The 22,391-nt window shown below is 42.6% G+C and overlaps 1 protein-coding gene across 1 annotated transcript in view; it reads right to left on the reverse strand.

The window, feature by feature from the left end:
- ZFAND3 (zinc finger AN1-type containing 3) overlaps positions 1-22,391 on the reverse strand; it is a 306,708-nt gene that overhangs the window by 67,341 nt on the left and 216,976 nt on the right. Inside the window, exon 3 of the mRNA XM_056137350.1 lies at positions 18,388-18,570. Within this exon, the coding sequence (XP_055993325.1) occupies positions 18,388-18,570 (183 nt within the window). The remainder of the gene's footprint in view (positions 1-18,387; positions 18,571-22,391) is intronic.

Below are 22,391 nucleotides of genomic sequence, written 5' to 3' on the forward strand. Positions count from 1 at the left end.
TGCCACGGGTGCATGGGATCCAGTTTAACCCCCAGAATCAGGGCATGGGGGCAGCTGAGGCGCATGCCACGGGTGCATGGGATCCAGCTCAACCCCCAGAATCAGGGAGCAAACTCAAGGCGTTGCATAGGCTAAAAGTGGCCTTTTGCTACTAAGCCCACATCTCCAGTCCCAAGAAGGGAATACATCTTAAAAAACCTTTATTTTTTTCTACTGAGGTAAAATTAAAGAGAACAAACATCAGAATGAAGCACACGAATATTAAATATACCTCCTGAAGGGGTTTAGCATAATTGGGTAGTAACAGATAAAAATGTCAGAACAGTCCCAAAATTTGGAAAGTTTAAGGGAGCATCTTAGAAATCCAGGGTCCCAGATTCTAACTCTGAAAATTTTGATGCAATAGTTGAAGATTAGTGTACATTAGCTGAGCACAATGTAAATATTAGCAGTACAGTTAGTTCAAATCTCTGATGAACATTCTTTTACCGCCCTGCTCAGTACCTGGTCAATGAGTCAGTGACGGTGCAACTACCATAATGCTGTGTTTTTTAATAACATAAAATAATCCACCCAATACAACTATAAGAAAAGGGAGAAATCAGTCAAATCAAAGCCCTCAAAGAAATTTGGCTGGAACTCATGAATTAGCACTTCTATGTTTACAAATGCAATTTTTACTTCAACTGTGATTTGAGAATTTCACTCTTTAAAAAAATTTCTAACAAATCATTTTCTGTAGCTTTTGGAAAATGCACAAATAACTTTAAGGCTACCTTGCATATCTCAACATGCATCATCACAAAAGTGTTCTCCAGAGAGCTTGTTAAACTAACAACCCAATCCAATGTATTCACTGCATTACCGTAAAGTATAAAAAGAACCGCAGTGGCGCCAAAACAAATTGCCAGCAAGAATACCTGGCTGTGATAATATATGCCAGCTTTGGTAATTGGACAATATGATAAACAGAGAGCAAGGACTTATATTTGGTCTAGTCGCCCTATGAAACAGGTTAAATTCCAGGACGGCTATGTGTGACCACTGTACATTCCATACTAATGTACATTCCATACTAATGCCAGTAAATAAGATTCCTATGTCCTCAAAAGGAGTAGCTGCAGATTATCCACCCTTATATAATTGACTCCTCATCAACGCTGCTAAAGTGAACATAGAAAATAAAGGACCACTCAAAAGGGAAACATTTTAGATTTGTTCCACACATTAATAAAAATATAAGAGGAGTCCTATGTGTTTATAGTAACAAACAGTAATTTTGAGAATTCATGATAATGGCTGAAGTCAGGGCATCTACTCTATCAAGGAGTGGAATTATTCTTTTTCTAGGAGCTCTACTGCCCAAGAAGGGGGGGGGGGGGTCTTTCTTTTTTGTTCCAAGCAGGAAGATGGGAAGAGCTAATTGAACAACCTAAAGAATCCTTTCTGACAAAGCTCCTTAGAGCAGTGTAAAGGGGGTAAGAGGGTTCAGTAGATCAAAGTTGGGAAAAGGAATTTCTGAGCAGACAATTCACATCACTACAGTTAGTCTCTATCTGTGGAAACTGAGCCTAGAACATTTTTTTTTTTTTTTTTTTTTTATTTGGAGGATTTTTTTTTTTATTTATTTATTGAATCACTGTGGGAAAGGTTACAAAGCTTTCAGGTTTATGTCTCAGTCATGCAAATATCAAACACATTTCCCTTTACCAATACTTATTTTTTCCCATGAAGAACCCCAATAAAACCCCACCCCCCACCCCTCCCCGTCCCTGTGAGGCAGATGAATTCTAGTTAACACTCTATCCGCTTTGATTAGATTGTTTCAATAAAAGATTCACCACTATTATTTAGAGTTTACCCCCCCCCCAAATCAGACATGCTGAAAAAGCATTGTGAAGTGATTTGCTTTCTCCAGCTGGGTTCAAGAATTAAATGTTGGTTTTGGATTTCTGCTATTTTACTGATTGACCCTGGAAGTATTTCTACTGAAAGTCAGATAGTTAAGAAATTGGTTTCTGTGTTCTGGAGTCGTGGCCGTGCTGGAGAGCCGCTCGTGGGGGGCAACTGGTGGCCTCGGTAGGGCGTGAAGGGCGGAGCGAAACGCCCCCCTTCCCATGAGGTTTTAGTCGCCCCCACACTCCCGGCTCATACCTGCTGTCCACAAGGCTCCCATGTGGCCGCCATCTTTCTTTCCAGAGAGGAGAGGGCGAATGGGGCAACACCCTTTCCCCTCCGGCAGACTTGATGGGCTGGATCAACGCATAGTCCATTCACTTTTCTGCTCCAAGCTGCTGGGTTCTGCATTAAGTCCTTGTGCTTCTGGGGCCATGGCCGTGCTGGAGAGCCGCTCGTGGGGGGCAACTGGTGACCTCGGTAGGGCGTGAAGGATGGACCGGAACGCCCCCCGACCCATGAGGTTTTAGTCGCCCCCACTCCCCCGGCTCATACCTGCTGTCCACAAGGCTCCCATGTGGCCGCCATCTTTCTTTCCAGAGAGGAGAGGGCGAATGGGGCAACACCCTTTCCCCTCCGGCAGACTTGATGGCCTGGATCAATGCATAGTCCGTTCACTTTTCTGCTCCAAGCTGCTGGGTTCTGCATTAAGTCCTTGTGCTTCTGGGGCCGTGGCTGTGCTGGAGAGCCGCTCGTGGGGGGCAACTGGTGACCTCGGTAGGGCGTGAAGGACGGACCGGAATGCCCCCCTTCCCATGAAGTTTTAGTCGCCCCCACACCCCCGGCTCATACCTGCTGTCCACAAGGCTCCCATGTGGCCGCCATCTTTCTTTCCAGAGGGAGGAGGGCGGAAGGGAGCAACACCCTTTCCCCTCTGGGCAGAAATGATTGCCTGGATTAACGCATAGTCCTTTCACTTTTCTGCTCCAAGCTGCTGGGTTCTGCATTAAGCCCTTGTGCTTCTGGGGCTGTGGCCGTGCTGGAGAGCCGCTCGTGGGGGGCAACTGGTGACCTCGGTAGGGCGTGAAGGACGGACCGGAACGCCCCCTTTCCCATGAGGTTTTAGTCGCCCCCACACCCCCGGCTCATACCTGCTGTCCACAAGGCTCCCATGTGGCCGCCATCTTTCTTTCCAGAGAGGAGAGGGCGAATGGGGCAACACCCTTTTCCCTCCGGCAGACTTGATGGCCTGGGTCAATGCATAGTCCGTTCACTTTTCTGCTCCAAGCTGCTGGGTTCTGCATTAAGTCCTTGTGCTTCTGGGGCCGTGGCTGTGCTGGAGAGCCGCTCGTGGGGGGTGACTGGTGACCTCGGTAGGGCGTGAAGGACGGACCGGAACGCCCCCCTTCCCATGAAGTTTTAGTCGCCCCCACACCCCCGGCTCATACCTGCTGTCCACAAGGCTCCCATGTGGCCGCCATCTTTCTTTCCAGAGGGAGGAGGGCGGAAGGGAGCAACACCCTTTCCCCTCTGGGCAGAAATGATTGCCTGGATTAACGCATAGTCCTTTCACTTTTCTGCTCCAAGCTGCTGGGTTCTGCATTAAGCCCTTGTGCTTCTGGGGCTGTGGCCGTGCTGGAGAGCCGCTCGTGGGGGGCAACTGGTGACCTCGGTAGGGCGTGAAGGACGGACCGGAACGCCCCCCTTCCCATGAGGTTTTAGTCGCCCCCACACCCCCGAGCCTAGAACATTTTAATGAGGTTTTAAATATGAAGAAAAATAAGTGAAAGTCCCTTACTCAATGATGAATTTTCAGGATTATAAATCTGAATCAAGATTAACCAACCTTTGGAAATGATCGCTCTGAGTAAGAAGTGAGTGCTGAAAGGAGGTGAAGTAATATGCACGATACCCTTTCAGTAACAGTATTGCCAACACAGTGTCTAAAGGAAAATAGGAAAATATGAGAGAGAGGAGAGAGAGGGGGGAGAGAGACAGAGGGGGACACACACACACACACACACACACACACACACACGAGGGGAGGGAGAGAAAGAAGAAAAATGTCTGCTATAGAGGCAGAGGGAAAGGAGGGAGGGTGTGTGTACACTGATGAAGAGTCAGATGTTGGAACACCATATGACTGAAACTCAATCATGAACAATTTTGTAACTATGTATCTCACTGTGATTCAATAAAAAAGTGATTAACCAACCCAAACTCCTGGTTGGTATCAAGCACATTGGCTGTTATCAAGATTGACCTAAACTCTTAGCCAATGACCGTGTTTTGCTTTCTTTTGCTAAACCATATTAAGTATCTGAATTATCAGTTTTAATAACAAACATTATTTTGCATTGCTATTACACTCAGAGAATTTTTTAAAAAAATAATTTCAGGTTTCAACAATTTAGGGTTCAGAATCTGCAAGCAAATAAAGTCCAGGATAGCTTGTGGTTTATGGCCAGAGTCTGAACAGTCTATCTCTTCTCCTAGGGATGTTTCCATTCTTGTATTAAAGGTGTCATGCATAATGCAGCACTATGAATCTTATTTGTAATTCCACGTGAGAGCCACAAAATGAAATTCTTCAGTTTGCAATGGAGCACTAGGTTTTCTTAGGGACAGATTCCCAATTCCAGTTCTGTTTGGTTTTAACAAGGGTCAAATTTGTGTGTTAACTGACCAGCAAAGCCCAGGACTAAATAAAGGTATACAATTAACTGCCAACATACACTTCAAGTCAAAGTAGCAAGATTCTTATATTTTCTTTTCTTTCTTCTTTTTTTTAACCACCAATAGAGTTACTATAAGTATCAAAAGTCCCTGAACTACCCATGCAGTAGTTAATCCCGCAGAGCAATCAAAGATTAAGGAGGAAGTAAAGAAGTCAGGTTCGGAGGAGAGCTGCATTCAGATCTGCAGTCATTTTTGATATTCAAAACCTAAAGCTGATAGAATACAGAAAAACAGCATTTCTCCTTAACCTTGAAAATAGAGATCAACAGTCTACCCAGGAAGATTCTGTTGAAACAGCTGTGATGACTGGTTATTTTTGGCTCCTGGTTCCACTAGCCCTCACTGGCTGCAGTTACAACATGTGCTAAAACACATCAATTAGGAAAAATGGACTGTCATGGAGTCAGTCAGCTAAAAATTACCAGAAGCTCAATAACCAAACAAATATTCCACTATCAGTTCTTTCATGGTAACTGCAAAACATTAATACACAAAAATAACCATCCTTTTATGCAGATTTATTAACAGTTCAATATTCTTGGCTTAATTAACATGACATTTACATAACAGTATCTAATTAATTTCCAACTAAAGACACTGTGGGCTAATTCAAAATGCATCATCCTTTTTTAACCAGTCTATTAACTCCACTGTATCATAATCTGCACACTGTTCACCTTCACATCATTAGACATAAGGGGGTTGGTTTGGCGTGATCACTCCTGGCGGTGTGTGGTGGGGGGGCTTGTGGTACTGAGGCCTAAGCGGGGTCCACAACACGCGAGGGGATTTTAATCCTGTACTATCTCTCTGGTCCCTGCAAAAGCACTCTGTCATTATCGTTGTTGAAACAGTGCTTCCGAACAAAAGATTCAGGAGCTGCAAGTCCTTGAGCCTCGCCTCCTTTTCTTTAGAGTCAGAATGTCTTTTATCAGGTTTTTTGATAAAGCTCTAAAGATATTATATAGATAGTGAAATGAACTCTGCATTATTTCCCGGTGTGGCCATATTAAGAATGTCAACCAATTTTTGAAAAATATTCAAATAATCTACATATTCCCCACAGTTAAGGTATTATTCTTGTGCCTGTTAAGGTGCAGGCTTTGGGGATGATGGTGGCAGAGGTGACTCAGGGGTGGGAGCGGGGCTGGAACACTGAGTCCGTAACAACTGTACTACGAATGACTCTGTTCACCACGGTGTTTAACTCCGTCATATAAGAAGATACTCATTCTTAAAAGTCACTGACATACATGTAGACACTTTAAAACAGACTTGTGTTTATCCCATATACTTAAATCTGGTTCAGTTCAGAAGGCACAAGAAGATGCCTTCTCTTAAAGCAAGGAAATCCTATCTACCCCCAGCCTCACCCAAAACCTGTAAATTATTGACTGTTTCAACAGGGACACACCTAATCTGCCTTCCTAATTGAGTCTGAAAAGCACCAATGAGTAAAAACAAGGTTACACAGATATAATGTGCAGGAGTTTAAGTTTACAGAAAAATTTCAACACAGATTAATATCCCTTCCATTTCTCCAAGTGGAACTTCCGAATCAAACCATTTACTAACTTCTGGTAAAATCTAAGTGTTAATCTTTCAGAAATCCTAATCCTAATTTACTGTACGATCTCTCCCTCCATTTAGATTTAAATTAGGGATTCAGGAGAAAAGTATTTTTAAAGTAGTCAAGAAGCTGTGACTGGCATCTATTCTGCTTGTAAAGGACTTGGGAAGAAAATTTCATTTCATTACTATTCCACTCCCATTGCCCTAGAGAATTGGGTAGTTTTGCAAATATTTGTGTGTGTATTATTAGCCTATTTGTCCAATGGAAACAAAATATTCTCTGACACCACCTTCCCAATAACACTATGAACAAAATGAAATCAGTAGTGCTTCCCTTTTCGTATGACTGATGAACTCAGAGAGCAGAGCAGACACACCTGCTGAGACCTGGATTGATTTCAGAATAGTGTTCCTTAACCTTTTCACATCTGTGGGTATGCACCTGGTTTGCATGTCAGTCCACAGACCAGCAGTTACAACCACTGCAGCAGACCGACCACTGTTTTATAAGAAATGCTCTCCTGCAAGGTATATGGCTTACTGGGTCTGGCTCATATACTTGAGGTCGTGAATTTAATCCCTGGCAGGAGAGGGAAAGGGAAAGAAGGACAAGAGCGAAGTCTTACTCTTCTTGGTAACTCAACTCATAGATCTGAAGTATTTCTTCATACCGAATGATAGTGATTAATTTAAAAATTCCCAGGGCGGAAGAGGTAGTACAGTGGGCAGGCTGCTTGCCTTGCAACACAGCCGACCTGGGTTGGATCACCGGCACCACATACGATCCCAAAACACTGCCAGAAGGGATCCCTGAGCACAGCATCAAGCACAAGACCTGAGCAAAACCCGGTGCCTTCCCGCTCCTCCCACCAAATGAAGCAAAACACAACTCACAAACCAAATCAACGGAGACAAATCAACTACATGGAGTTCTTCAGGAGGAAAATAAACAATAGTTAATTTTCATGTTGATCAGATGTGCTATGACATTTAGGTCTTGAGACCTTTATATACTTAAAATTATGAAGGACTGGAGACAGTTCGAAGGACCAGAGCACGTGCTTTGCATGCAGGAGTCCTGGACTTGATCTCTATTATAGCATGTTTCCCAAGCACTGAGCCAGGAGTACCTCAAAGAATCACCAGATGTGCCCTCTAAAAAACAAAAATTCAGGACAGGCTGGAGAGCTCAAGAAGCACTACACAAGTCTGGCAAGTGTGAGTCCCGAAGCTGGACCCCCGGCACCTCAAGAAGTGGCTGTACTCCTCTGAAGCATAACTGCGTGTGGCCTCTTCAAGGCATTCGTTATATAAAACTTCCCATTTAGAATAAGGCATCACAGTGCTTTTGTTTATGTGTGTTATAGTTACTGGTATTGACCTTATCAGATATTAAAACTTTTATTTATAACTTCACAAAGTAATTTACATATTGTTTTATGAAAAATTGACTCAGAAAATAAGCAACCTCGCTCGAATACACTTGTATTTTCATATTTGTATCAGCATTCAATCTGTTGCAATGTTATTTATATAAAATGTATGAAGAAAATAAAGTAAAGCCACCCTCAAAATGGAGTGGGAAGTGGTGGATATCTGAATGGGTCTGAGGGAATTCAAGAAATTCTTAGATTTTGAGAACCAGTGGTTATAAAGCAAAGCACTAAATTTGAATGTTAATATAATCACCCATTTTTCCATACTTTCCTCTCACGTAAGTCGGTGCATGGTCTTAGGAGACCATCGATCCTCTGAGTAAGTAAAAGTAAAACATTTGACCATTCTCAACTAAATAATGATGGTCTAATAAAGGCAAGGGGTAGATGAATAATCTGTGTATAATTTCAACCTAGAACATTCTATCTGATACTCATGTAGGGAAATTAAATGTTTCATGAAACTTAGATGACTGCTAATAAGAAGTGAAATTTGTTCAATTTCAATTTTTTCAACATGACCTCTTTCTTAGCATGTTTCATATCCAAAACAGAGTTACATACAGTACCTACCACCAATACTCCAAAATGGGATAAGGTCCAAGAACAATTAATTAACAGTGACAATCTAAGATCCCCCCACCCTCTTGGGGATCAAAGCTAGAACCCATTTTTGAAAGGTCAAAATTTCACCTGGCTAATAAAGTTAGTCCTATTTTTAGACACTTCTGTTTCTCTCTGAGACAAAGCATATTTAATATGGATATGAAATCAGGAGCTGTCACTTAGCCAATTTAAGCTTCAGTTCTGACTACAGGCTTAAAAGGCCCCACTCAGATTTCCTTATTTGCATTTTTACCATCAATACAAGCATGAATCTCATAACATTAACAAAGAAACCACTCAACATTAGAACTCTGCTTTCCTTGGGTGGGGGGGGGGGCGGGGGGGGCGGGGAGAGTCCTTTTAAATAATGCTTAGGAGATCTGAGATCCTGCGGTGATTCCTGGTGAACTTCGAGTTATTCAAAGTGAGGGTCTGAGGATGTGGCGTTGTGGCTTAAACAACTGCCTCATCTCAGTGGTCCTCTGGGGCCTCCAGGACAGCGCCTGGAGATGTGTGTGTGTGTGGGGGGGGGGGGGGGGGATGAGGTACAAGGGAGCAAATCAGGGTCAGTCAACACGAAGCACTATTTTTGACATAGTTCACCTATAAAAAGCATTCTTATAAATCTTGACCTGCACCAGCAAATGGAAGCTGAGATGCCTTCCTCAGAAGATATGACTTACACATGCTTCTCATGAGAAGAAAATGGGAAAGACATCTATCTGGCCATAGGCACTGTCCAGGATTTCTGAACACAGTTACCCCTCTTCCCTGCCCTCTGCTATGCTATTCTTCGAGGTGATTACCACCAATGGTGACATGTTTGGAGTGAAGCTGAGTGGAAGGTAGCCTGATCCAACCTGGCTTAATGCAAGTGTCTTACCAAGAGAATCTTCTTTGCAAATAATGGTTCAAAGTATCACAATATTGATCACACAGATCAGTGTTTATATTGGGATTTGGGATTTTTAGAATTCCTTTATTCTATCTAAAGAATTGTGTTCTGATAGGTCAAAATCTCAAGTGGTTTATAAAGTAATAGACCTCATGAATACAAATGTGAAAGTGATATGTAGTCATTTTGGGGCTGTGGCAGCTCAGAGAGAAATTCACAAGCACAATTAAAAAAATATTCATGGAGGTTAAAAGGTCTACGTCTAACATACCCAAGGAGATGCTCCCAATACATATGAATTTTTCAACTAAACTCTTGGGTCATAATAAAGCCGAGGTTACGTTAAAACCAACAGCATGCCACTCATCACCAAGTAACTGCAAAGGGCTAGAGCTGTGTGAAGTCTGCTTCCTCACCCTGGCCTTTTCTTTCACAGCAAAATATAAAACTTATAATTTTGGCTGGAGCGATAGCACAGCGGGGAGGGCATCTGCCTTGCACGCAGCCAACATGGCCGACCCGAGTTCGATTCCTCCGCCCCTCTCGGAGAGCCCGGCAAGCTACCGAGAGTATTCGATATGCCAGACACAGTAACACCAAAGTCTCCAATGGAGACGTTAGTGGGCCCGCTCGAGCAAATCGATGATCAATGGGAGGGCCTTTACTTACTTACTATAATTTAATAAGAACATAAAAAATTTGCATTTGCAAGGAGACATTAGTGATGCTGCTGCTTCAAAATCTAGCCTGTATACCAGGAACTATCATTTCATAGATGGCCGAGGACATTTCTGTGAGAAAGTGACTTTCCAGATTTGCAGTCTTGTTAATGAACCCACAAAAGTGTTTTTTTCCATGTATTTTCTTTTTCTGGTGGTGGTAGGGACTGGCACAGTCCGTCATTGCTTCTGATGGTGTGCAGAGGGGCAAGTGGTGCCAGGGATCTAACCGGTGTCTTTCACAGGCAAGCATGCACTTAATGGGCTGAGTGCGTTCTCTCTCCTCTCTCTCTCTCTCTCTCTCTCTCTCTCTCTCTCTCTCTCTCTCACTAAAACAGTGTTGAAAGCCTATTAGTTTTCTTTTCTGTAAAGAAATTTTTGAAGAGGAAAACTCAAGATGAAAGAAATAACTACAATCTAAGGCATGGGGTTGCCCTCATCCCTTACTCTGTTTCCTTGTCTTGTTACTCAGCATCTCTTTTGGTACTATGAACTGCCATTCCACTCTCCCAGCCTGCTGAGAATTCTGTCAAAAGCCTGAAAGGGGTGTCTCTGAATGTTTTTTTCCCCTTTTTCTTAGGAGACCCTTCAATTATTTTTTATAATTGACATTTAACAATTTAAAAATGTCTTAAGATAGGTTAATTTGGAATCAGATACTTCGGTGTTCTCTTACCTCCCGAAATACCTATGGTCAGTTCTTTTAATTAGGTTTGGGAAATTCTTGGCTATTTTTTTTTAATTTAGCCTGTGTTCCATTGACCTCCCTGCACTCTATGTTTCTAATGCTCACACTTCCAACAGAATTTGATATTTCTCATAGATTTTCTTCATTTTTCCTAATTTCTGATCTTCTCTCCTCTTTCATTTGGATCATTCCTGTATCTTATTTTCAGTTTCTATACATTTTTGTGAGATCGCTGCTCATATTCGACTGAACTTCAATGTGTTCTTCAAACACAGCCTTATTTGGATTCAGTCTCCTAGGTGAAGGATTCCTTATATTTTCTGTTTGTCTTTGGGCCGCACTAGGCAGTGCTCAGGGCTTATTCACAGCGGGTCTTGAGGGATCATACTGAATGCCAGGAATCAAACCAAGGTCAGGTATGTACAAGGAGCACTTTATGAGTCTATCTCTCTGGCCCCTGAGCGTGGACATCCTGTTCTGTGCCTCAACCTAGAGGAAAAGTTTTTCATTTTTCACCACATGGAAAAATAAACTGGCCCAGTCACTATGGTAAACAGTATAAAAAATTATCAAGAATATAAAAGAGATTACCATAGGAAATAGCAATTTCTCTTTAACACTACATAACAGACAAGATCTGGAAACAACCTAAGTGCACAATGATAGGAGCCGGAGAGATGAGTTAAGCACTGCTGACCTGGTTCCGTAAATGGCACTGTACATGGTCCTTCAAACGCCATCGAGAGTGAACCCCGAGGCGCTGGAGTGATAGCACAGCCAGTAGGGCGTTTGCCTTGCATAAGGCCGACCCAGATTCAATTCCCAGCACCGCATATGGTCCCCTGAGCACCGCCAGGGGTAATTCCTGAGTGCAGAGCCAGGAATAACCCCTGTGCATTGCCAGGTGTGACCCAAAAAGCAAAAAAAAAAGTGAACCCCGAGTAGAGAGCCAGGAGTAAGCCCTGAGTACTGCCGGTGTGACCAAAAACCAAAGTGCCCAACAGCAGATGAGTAGATACAGAAGATATGAGATATGTCTTATATGTATATATGTATGCATACACACATACTTGAATACACAGGCACTGGAATAAGAATCAACTATGAGAAAAACAAAAATCTTTTGTGACATGGGTGAGTGGGTCATATTAATAAGCAAAATAAGTCAGGAGGTTAAGTACCAGATGATCTCATTCATACACGGGATATAAAGAAGCAAAGCAAATGTAAAAAGCCAAACAGAAGTGAGTCTTTGGACTCTCCAGAACTGAGGTTACCAGCGGGGAAAGGAGAGAGATTCGGGGCAAGGAGGGGGCACTAATGTACCTGTGGTAAAGGGCTACGGTGTTCTGAAGGTGGCGGCAGTGTGCAGAGGTTTAAAATTACATACCTAAAATCAGTCTCACAATGTTACCGTAATAAAAATGAAAATAAAGCCTCATAATTTATTGTGCTTTCTTTCTTCATTTTAAATAAAAAAATAATTTTTATACATGAAGGTGAAGTTAGTATCAGATCACCAGTAATGAGATCTAGTTTATGTATTTGCTGTAATTTATATTCTAAGTAGTAATGCCAAGAAAGTAGCACATCAAAATTTATAATATACACGTCTGGCGTTTAGTTCCACGTCCACATATTTTCCATGGAAAATCACAGACACAACATTAGTCATGTATGAAAAATGTTTACCTGATCTGACTTATAATTGAAATATTAGAAACAGCCTCAAGAGAAAAGAGGCAATGATCATCAATTTAAAATAAGAAGATGCCTATGTATGAGCTCAGAGACCTGGAAAGGTCTCAAAAATTGCTGTTAAATAAAAAGCAAGTTAGGAAACAAAATATATAGTACATGCTCTTTAATATATAAGTAAAGATAACCATAAACACACATATAACCGCATGAAAAAAGACAACGTAACCCAAAGTGAATAAATAAGGTTTTCCCTGGTTGGAGCAGGAATTTGTATGGTGCGGAGAGGTACTCAAGGAGCAGTTTTAACTTCTATGTAAGAATTTAAAGTATATAAGAAGTTGAGCTACTATGTCTTTACTTACATATTACACAAGTAATTTTTTTTTTGGTTTTGTTTTTTGGGGCCATGCCTGGTGATGCTCAAGGGTTATTTCTGGCTCTGCACTCGGGAATTACTACTAGTGGTGATCGGGGTCCAGATGGGACAACGGGATTGAACCTGGGTTCGCCAATGTAAGGCGATGTCCTATCCACTGTACTTTTATCCAGCTCCTTAAAAATATTTTTTAACATTAGAATAAGCTGGCAAATTAGTCATTTCAAAATCATGCTTCTGTTTTAGTTTCATCTTTATTTTGACTATAAGCAGAAACTTAAAATGATACTATACATGCTTGAAAATGTTATAACCAAACTGATATTATGGGTCCTGTCAGAAAACACTGCTAAACTGTGCAGTTTAAATTATTCCACAGACATGGATTAATTTAATGATCCCAAATATTGATTCCTGATGAGGTACAGCTATTCAATTCAATACAGCATGTAACTGTGCATCATCCTATCACACTGCAAAGTATCAATCTTTTTGGAACATAGCCCCAATAAAAGCAGCACGCTTTATGGAATCAGCTTCAGGATAAATAAATGCAGTGAAAAATAAACCTTTAAATTAAGATCAAAAGAGACATTTAAAGTTTGGGCATTCTTCATTACGGGAAAGAATCTTCCACTTTGAGACTATTATATATCAGAAAAGCTCCATCTGTTGTATAATTATCTCTGATAAATGACCTGATGCTTTGAGCTTCATTAGAGAAAAGGGGAGAGAAAGATGCATAGAGAGAACTTGTAAATAAATCTCCCCATAATATTTCACTAAAACCAGCCCAGCAGGAAGTCATAAAATATTGTTAATAGGTAGTATTTCCTAAATGTTGTACTAGAATAAACTAGCCTGTTTTATTCAATATTTAGTCTTCTGAAATAGATTAAATTTGAAAAAGGAGAAATTGGTGTAATTCAGGGATTAATATAAATTTTATTGATAAAAAATTTTTTAGTCACATGGGCAGCAGTGAAATTTTCTCGGAATCAGACAAGGATTGTCAGACAGGAATAAGAAGTTGTAGCCAAGTACCCTTACGCACGCTCAAAGACCCCAAGGCAGGTAAGAACAGTAAGAACAGTCTGTTAACGCATTTCAACACTATTTTATATTAAAACCCGTGAACCAGTTTCCAAATACACAATGAAAATTTTTGTTCAAGATTCTGAGAATCCATGTCATTCCCCCCCTCCCCCCGCCCCAGTGAACAATGTTTACCAGTGACTTTACTTGGTCTGAAAGAGGCTTTGAATCAAGTCTAACCAACAACCACTACCTCCTCACTGGTGAACTCATGAGGGCACCTCAGGGTGCATGCAGGTCCCTCCTGCTCCTGCAGGATGCATCACAGTGTGATCCAGGGTAAGGCAGTAACTGCCCCCAGATCTGCATTTGCAATGGGCACACACCAAGATGAGTGCAGTGACACACACCTGTCAAAACAACACTCTCAGGTTTCTTTATTCGGTCTAAGTCATGTTGTTGGTCCCTCTCTGGAACATTTCAGTCACAGTTTCTTTTTTGTTTTTGTGTTTTGGATTTTTGGGTCACACCCGGCGTTGCTCAGGGGTTACTCCTGGCTCTGCACTCAGGAATTACTCCGGCGGTGCTCAGGAGACCATATGGAATGCTGGGAATCAAACCCAGGTTGGCCGTCTGCAAGGCAAGCGCCCTACCCGCTGTGCTATCTATCGCTCCAGCCCCAATAGCCACAGTTTCCTCGTCAGCTTCCTTCTTGCTTCTATGCCACACAAAAAGGAACCTGCCTCTCCACTTGAATACCATGTTCTTGCCTTCTGGAGTATCAGATAATTTTGAGTTTCAACCTGGCCAGCACATCAGCAGAAGCACTCATGCTGGAAACAAACTGGAATGTGTACTCTTGGCTACGTATGCAACACCCTCAGTTGCCGTTGCAGCAACCGAATAGGAAAACCCTTTTCTAGCTTAGCTACTGTCCCTAAAGATTTTGTACTGACCAACACTTCAGAGCAACGATAGCCAGAGAAGTCAGGCACTCGGACAGCTGCGTGAAAATCACGAAGAGAAGCAGGGACACTGAGGCCTCGGGGGCAGCCCACGGAGGGTCTCGCCACACAGCGACTCCCGGCACAGCCAAGGCTGCTGAAGGCTCTGAGCTGCAGACACCCACTGCCCTGTGGGACGTGGCCAACAGGAGGGGTGTGCGTGGGCTGGAGCAAGCCAGACACGGAGACAACTGCTCCGCCAGCATCTCACAGGGACGGGGGAAAACTCAGCCAGCACTTCCAGCACTGGCTGGTGTGTCCCATGGACCACAAAAAGAAGAAAGGTCAAAGTTCGTTGGCAAGGGCTTGGCAAACTTTTTCTATACTAGATTTGGTCTCTCAACAGCAACTACCCAATTTTGTTGTAGTAGATCAGAGAAAATGCATAAACATACAGCCATGACTGTCTTCAAACAGAACATTATGAACACTGAGTTTCTATAATCTTTTACATTATAAAACGCCACATTAAAAAACAGAATAAAATCATCCTTAGCTTGTGGGTCATACAAAAACATGACGATAATACTGGATTTGGTCTGTGGGCTATAGTTTGTCAACTCATTTTATAAAATTGGTGATATTAGGCCATTTATGTCTTAGTAAGTGCTTCTAAAAGTTCAGAAAGCATTTTGTATGAGAATGAGATTAGAACATCGTGTCATTGCTCTAGGTAATCTCTTCCTCTATAAGACTAGAAGCAGACAAGCCAACTTTTCTCTAAGACCCACTTTCCATGTAATATAAAATGAGATCGTGGGGAAAATCCAAACCAAACACCTCAATCCTAGGTAAGCATGGCACGTCACAGGGACGAGAAGGAAGGATGCCCAGGCCTTTAAAGAAAGGTGACGGTGAAGTTGATTTGACCTTAGTTTTGATCACAGAGTTCACACATGGGGGCTGAAAGAAAGCATGAGGTGACTCTGGTTTGGTCCCTGGTACCTTGTAACAGTTCCCCATGCACCAGCTGCATGACACCTAAACAGAGTCAGGAGGAAGCCCAGAGCATCTCTGGCCGTGGCCACCCCCCAAATCCACACATACACTGAAATTTGTTCCTGGATTTTCTGCCCTAGCCCACTATTACTCTCCTCCTTTCTGACTTCTTCAAGCTGCAGGATCTGCTTTGATCTCGAAGTCCTCACAGCTTTTCTTTCGTATTAACCAGAGGCAATTTCACTGAAACCCGAAGGCTTTGCCTGTCATCGCCAACCTTGACTTCTCTCTCCGGAGCTCAAGCTGCCCAAATGAATATTTAAATCTATCTCAGATTAGCAAATCACCTCATTCTTCTAGATCTTGAAAATCCAAGAGTTACAATGACACCCCACATACATAGCCTCCCAACACACACAATTAGGAAATGAGATTATCTTCAGAGGGTTATTTCTTAAAAATAAAACAAACTCATTTAAAGCACTGATCTCTTCAAAGTAAATCTGAAGGTAGGCATGCTTGGGTGGGTGGGTGGGTGGGTGGGAGTACACACAGTCCTAAATCGTGCTCAGGAGACTCGGGGACCTGCTGAGGATTCCTGACACGGCCCAGGAGTGCTGTGGCCACTCAGGTCATAGCGGCCAGGCAGGTTAGGCTATCTCCTGACCCCTGGACGTTGGCCGTAAGAGTTCGAACCAGGCAGAGGTGAAGGAAACAGGTGCAAAGATAAAATTTTGTACTAAAGGAAAACTTTCCTTTTGTATGGTTAATGTGCACCAGTCAACCTGAGTTAATAAAAACTCCACTTCCACTTGTTCTGAGTCCATCTATTTTAAAATCCTTCACTTTGCAGTTATAAAACTCCTTGCTAAAGGTAACCTTCCAATGAAGATCTGAGGATCTGCCTCCAGAAAAACTGATGCAGTCATATACATAGACAATTATATATAATATGTATATAATCCCAGTTTCTGTTAAAAAGGATTTTCCATGATGAAATAATAAAGTAACTTTTGACTACCATGAGTTTCTACATACGTTCAAGTATGCAAACAAAAAGTACTCATCTTGCCAAAGTGAGTATTGCTATTCTAAGTGACTATCATATTCTCACATTCACAATGTAAACTGATGGATTAAAAGCATGGATTCTAAAAAAAAAAAGCCTGAATCTGAATACTAGTTTGTGACCATAGCCCAATTACTGTTCTCTTTGTGCTTGTTTTCTTATCTATAAAATGAAACTGGTAAGCGCATCTGGCTCACTGGTGTGACGTGAGGCGTCAGAGAAGCTACGGGGGTGGGACAGTCCTTCCACACCAGGTCCAAGTGCGCGAGACGAACGCCATCTCAAAACCACACAGCCTGGCTGCTTGCGTTGTATTTTTCTGGCCTTCTCCTTATGTATGGTTCTAATCAGATACAATTTCATCAGAAGAGATATTGAACAGTTTCAACATCTCCCTTCCTTATTTTTTTAGTGGTCTTTTGATTTTTTTCCTCCTTGGTAGCAACCAGCAGTGCTCGGGGCTACTCCAAGATCTGTGCTCAGGAGACCATAAGCAGTGCTAGGAAAAAAATGGGGTTATGCCACATGCAAGGCAAACACCTTAAACTTTGTATCACTTCTCTAGCCCTGCTTGTTGGGTTGAATCCTGGGACCACACCCAGCAATGTTTAGGGAACCATGTGGTAACACACTAAGCCAGGCCTCCTCCATGAAAAGCAGATACCCGTACACTTTGAGCAAGAGAGAGAGCACTGTGGGTAGGACACATCTACACACAGTCAACCCAAATGCTACAACGCTATAAATATTAAGTACACAATGAACTTCCGTATCAAATGTATAGTAATAGGATTCTACCACTGAGGACTTAACTAACAGAAACTATTTTGTCCATTTGAAAACCTGTATTCTAGGAAGTATACAGAATTATTATCATTTAACTGCCTAGAAACATTCAAGGTCCAGGCAGTGACAGAAGGCCTTAATCCAGCAATCCTAAGCCAAGACTAAGTTCTCTAAACCAGAGGTTCTTAACATTTGATGCACATTAGAATCCTCAGCAGAGTTCGAATAGATCTCGGTTCTCCTTCCAGACCAATTAAATGAGACTTAGGGAAGAACGCTGAAGGTTAAGATAGCTTTAAAAAATTCTCTGTGGGGTCTAGATTGCAGCCAGAGCTGAGAAACACAGTTCCAAACTGGATCAAAATCTCACGTACCTTGAGAGTTAACATAAAGGTTATCCCTTAAAGAAGAACTTCAGCTCTATGGAAAAGCCTAAACTTATCTTCCACTCACTAGCTTAGAACTACATGTTAGCACTTAATCTCTGTGTGTGTGTGTGTGTGTGTGTGTGTGTGTGTGTGTGTGTGTAGTGGTGGTGGTGTGGGGGGGGGGCATGTGACATTGGGGGGGGGGTTCTCCCACAAGAAAGTGGGAGCAAGTGTTCAGAAAGTCCTGGCAACACTTGGCTAATCAGGCTGATAATTCACTGTGAGAGCCTGCGGAGGTGATATGGCTTAGGCCTTGTGGTTCTGGGGACCACCAGGGCAATCCTGGATGCTCAGGGCCTCAGGCTTAACCCAATGATGCTCCAGAGGTCATGTGGTACCCAGAGTCGAACTCTGGTTAGGAACATGTTGTTCATGTACCTCAATAGCTGTATCTGCTAGTCTACTAAAACGAACACTTAAAGGAAAATAGCTGTTATCTTTTTCTGGGATGGATGTAACTCCTGGGTGTTTACTGCCCCAAAGGATCTGGACACTTACACTCCTCTTTACTTGGTGAAGTTACATTCATTTCTGTCGGAAGCGGCTGCTGGCTGGAACTAAGAGTTGGCGTGGTTATCGAGGTATTGTTGTTGTCACTGGTGGTCTCTTCAGAAAACAAATCTGACTGGCTGTTACTTGTACTTGGAGCGGAATCATCATCTGGTTGTTTCTTCTGAAAATCTGTGAAGAAAAAGAGAGAAAATTATTTAATCAGAAAGTTTAATTTCTAATACACTATTGGGTATTAGAAAACAACAAACATTAAAAACGAGGGACCAGAACAGGCTCAGGGTAGGAGAGCATACACCTCGCTGCTCGAGCCCCTCAGATCTCCAGTTAAAATAAGAACAAAACTGATCAACAAAACTGATCTCCAGTTAAAATAAGAACAAAACCCGGAAAGTAACAACAGAGTAATAAAAGTCTTAACTAGGATTCCTTATTAGATGTAAAATGGTAGTGGAGTGGAGGGAAGGCTTTCCAAATCCAGGCCCAGGGGGCTCAGCGGTGAAAGTGGCTACCTCGCCAGCTCTAGGCCACCGGCTTAACCCAGAATCCTGCCCAAGTGCCTCGGACACAGCCACGCGCCAAACACTTGGTGCCGCAAACAGTGCATATGATCTCACACACAGGCTCTATGGCTAGAGCACACACTTCAGGGGAGTACTACCACTAATCACTGCAGGAACTATGGTTAGAAGTAAAAGACCAGCAGCTACCCACAAAGAACACTACGACCAGGAAGTGCATGGACACCACCACCAAGTGACTGTGAATGCAGTACACACAGTGTGAGCTCCAGCTAAACTGTGTGACCCCCAGCAACCATGAGAGCCAAATGGGTGCACCCCCATCACAGCAATGGAGAGCAGGAGATACTTTTCAAGGTCGTTGTACTGTTCAGAAGAATTGTAGGCATAATAATTCTGATTTACAAAGCTAACTGCATTTTAAAAGCTTAAGGGGGAAGGACGGAAGGATAGACTGAGAGAGAAAGAGAAAGGAAGGAAGAAAGAGAAAGGAAGGGAGGGAGGGAGAGAGGGGAAGGGAGGGAGGGAGGGAGGGAGGGAGGGAGGGAGGAAGGAAGGAAGGAAGGAAGGGAAGGAGAAAGGAAGGAAGGAAGGAAGGGAAGGGAGGGAGGAAGGGAGGAAGGGAAAGGAGGAATAAAGGAAGGAAGGGAGGGGGAAAAGGGGGGTAAGGACAGATATATAAGACATAGCAGATACCTGGAAATCCTATTCTAGCAAGTTGTAAGATACAGACTGAACATAAACATGATAAAGAAATGTTCACTGTAAATGTTCAATGTATAAAAAAATCAGCAAATACACATAATTAGAAACTCAATAGCTATAGCACTGTCAGAAAATATAGACTTAAGGCAGAACACATTATTAGATTTAAAGAGGATCATTATATAATGGAAGAGAAAGAATTTATTCAGAAAGGACATTCTACACTTGTAAACAAAGCCTCAATGCACGCAAAGCGTTAACAGAAGACCGTGTTAACGGAAGACTAACAATTTTACTACCATAGTAGGAAGATTTCAATATGCCTAAGATAAAATAATTCATAAAATTAGAGGAAATTAAAAAACATAAAGAGGGCCAGACAGTGCAGCCGGACAGGTGCTTGCCCTGCATGCAGCCAACCCTGCTTCGTGCCCCTCTACAAATGGGTCCCTCAGTAAAGAGCCACTAGTAAACCCTGGCAGTCAGATGTGCGCCCAGAGCCAGAAATAAACAAATCCAGAGGCCAGGAGCCATCTTCCTGTAAGGTGTTTACTCTGCAGGTGTGAGGGCCTGGGTTTGATCGCTGGCATTATCAAAGACAAAACAAAAAAAAACCACAGATCCATTAGCCCAACAATAAGGGACGAGTTATTTTCAAATACGAAGTACTTGTAGAAAAGTGGCTAAAACTTGGTTAAACTTTGATATATAAAGCATGTTATTAAGCATGTCTCCAAGGATGCTAAATAATTGCTAAGATGTAAACACCATTTAATTTAATAAAGCAATTCAATTAAAAACTGAGAACTAAAAATGCAATGAAGTTGAAAATTTCAAAAATATTAAAGTCGTGGGTTAAATCAAAACTTAGAAAGAAAACAGTTTAATAACCACATTTTCATCCTATAAAGATCAGATTATGTACATCCCAGGCATTTCTTCCTAGGTGTATAGCTAAAACACCCAGTAGAGTCACTTGTACACAGATATTAATCATGCACTGTCCATAGTAGTAAAAAAAAAAAGAAAAAAAATCCCCAAACAAACCAAAAATAAGAACCATAAATGCTAGTGTATCCAAACAATGGATTAACATACAGTGAAAACAAGAAGAACTACTGCACGAACGTGAACCAGCCCTGACTAGACGCTGGCCCCTGGGCCCAGGGGTGCACAGCGCGCTTCACATGCAGGACGACAAGACTGGAGCCCTGGCACTGCATGCTGCGTGAGCACTGTCAGAAGCAGCATCTCCTGCCCCGCACAGGAGGGAGCAGCCCCTGAGCACTTCTTAGGGTGTGGCCCCAAACAAAACTGGAAATGAATTTCAAAGGCATAGGGTGTGCTTAGAGAACTGGATCACATGCCGAGATAATGAAACTGGATTTCTCTCTCACCCCAACCATGAGTTACCTCAAAAAGGATGAAAGATCCCAAGGTTAGACATGAGTCCTTAAAGCACACGGAAGAAAACATAGGCAGGACCCTTCCAGGATAGGAAAACTCAGATTCTATTCAATGATTTAACTCCAATGGCAAAAATAACAAAACCAAAAATGAACAAATGGAACTACGGCAAATTAATTTTTACATGGCAAAAAGAAACCTGGATTAAAATAAACAGACACCTTAGTGAATGTGAGAAAATATTTGTATACCGTAACATCAGATGCTAATACTCAAACATTGTAAGTATTCACAGCCCCACACTCAGTACAAATGGCCTGTCCAGGTCTGCATGCAGCTCCTTTGGCCCACGCCATGGCCGGAGGCCGGGATGTATCCCAGAGTTTTTCTGAAGGATGTTGTGCCCGGCCAGTGACAGCACCAGTACAACAGGATCTTCTTCTGGGTTTCCCAGGAGTGCATGCCAACACAATTCATTCCCTCCCTCACATCTCATGGGGAACACACACTGGACTCTTGTAGTGAACTCCCGGATTCTGGACTGCCTTGGCTGTTACAGATTGCAGTATGATCCTAGCTCCAATAACCTATTCCCACAGAAACTCACAAAGGCAGCCAGGGGAGTAAGGAATCATGAAACTCTAAATTCCAACCGGACGAGAGGTAGGGCCAATGACCTTGAGAGTCTTCGAAGGAACCCTTATTCAAAACTCTGAACAATTTAACAAAAACAACAACAAAAATTTCTGGACTACTCTGCCAGGCTAAGAACCACTCACTGGCAGGAAAGTGCAGGAGGGACCTCCGAAAAGACGGACTAACAGACCTCAACAGATGCAATGGGCATTCCGCCAAGGAGGCCGACACATGACACCAGCAGGCAACCAATGGGGTATGGGCCACAGAGAGGAACCAAGCTCAGAAGGGGCCACCGCCAGAAACAGGGTGAGAAATGCTGGCATATATAGTTGTATCATATGGTTATTTATCTTTAGCTTCTTGAACAAGTGCCACAGCATTCTGCATGTGTCATTTTATTTAATCTCTGTTTGTGTGGTGCTCAGTGGCTATCCTGGCTCTGAGAGTAGTTGAGGTCCCGCCAGTTGGGGGGACCATGTGCTGGGTTAGGAAGCTGAGGTAGGCAAGGGAAACAGCTGACCTCCTAGACTTCCTATCTGGATCTATGTTTCACTTTATTTTGCTTTTAAAAATGAGTTGAATTTAGTTGTTTTTACTGTTTGTTTTAGGTCAGACCTGGTGGTGCTCAGAGCCTATTTGCTCTTGGCCTGCACTCAAGGGTCACTCTTTGTGCAGCCCAGGGAACCTTATGTGTTGCCAGGGATTGACGCAAGCTGGTTC

Source organism: Sorex fumeus, unplaced genomic scaffold, assembly GCF_029834395.1.
Source record: "Sorex fumeus unplaced genomic scaffold, SorFum_2.1 ptg000123l, whole genome shotgun sequence".
In the NCBI taxonomy this organism is placed as follows: Eukaryota; Metazoa; Chordata; class Mammalia; order Eulipotyphla; family Soricidae; genus Sorex; species Sorex fumeus.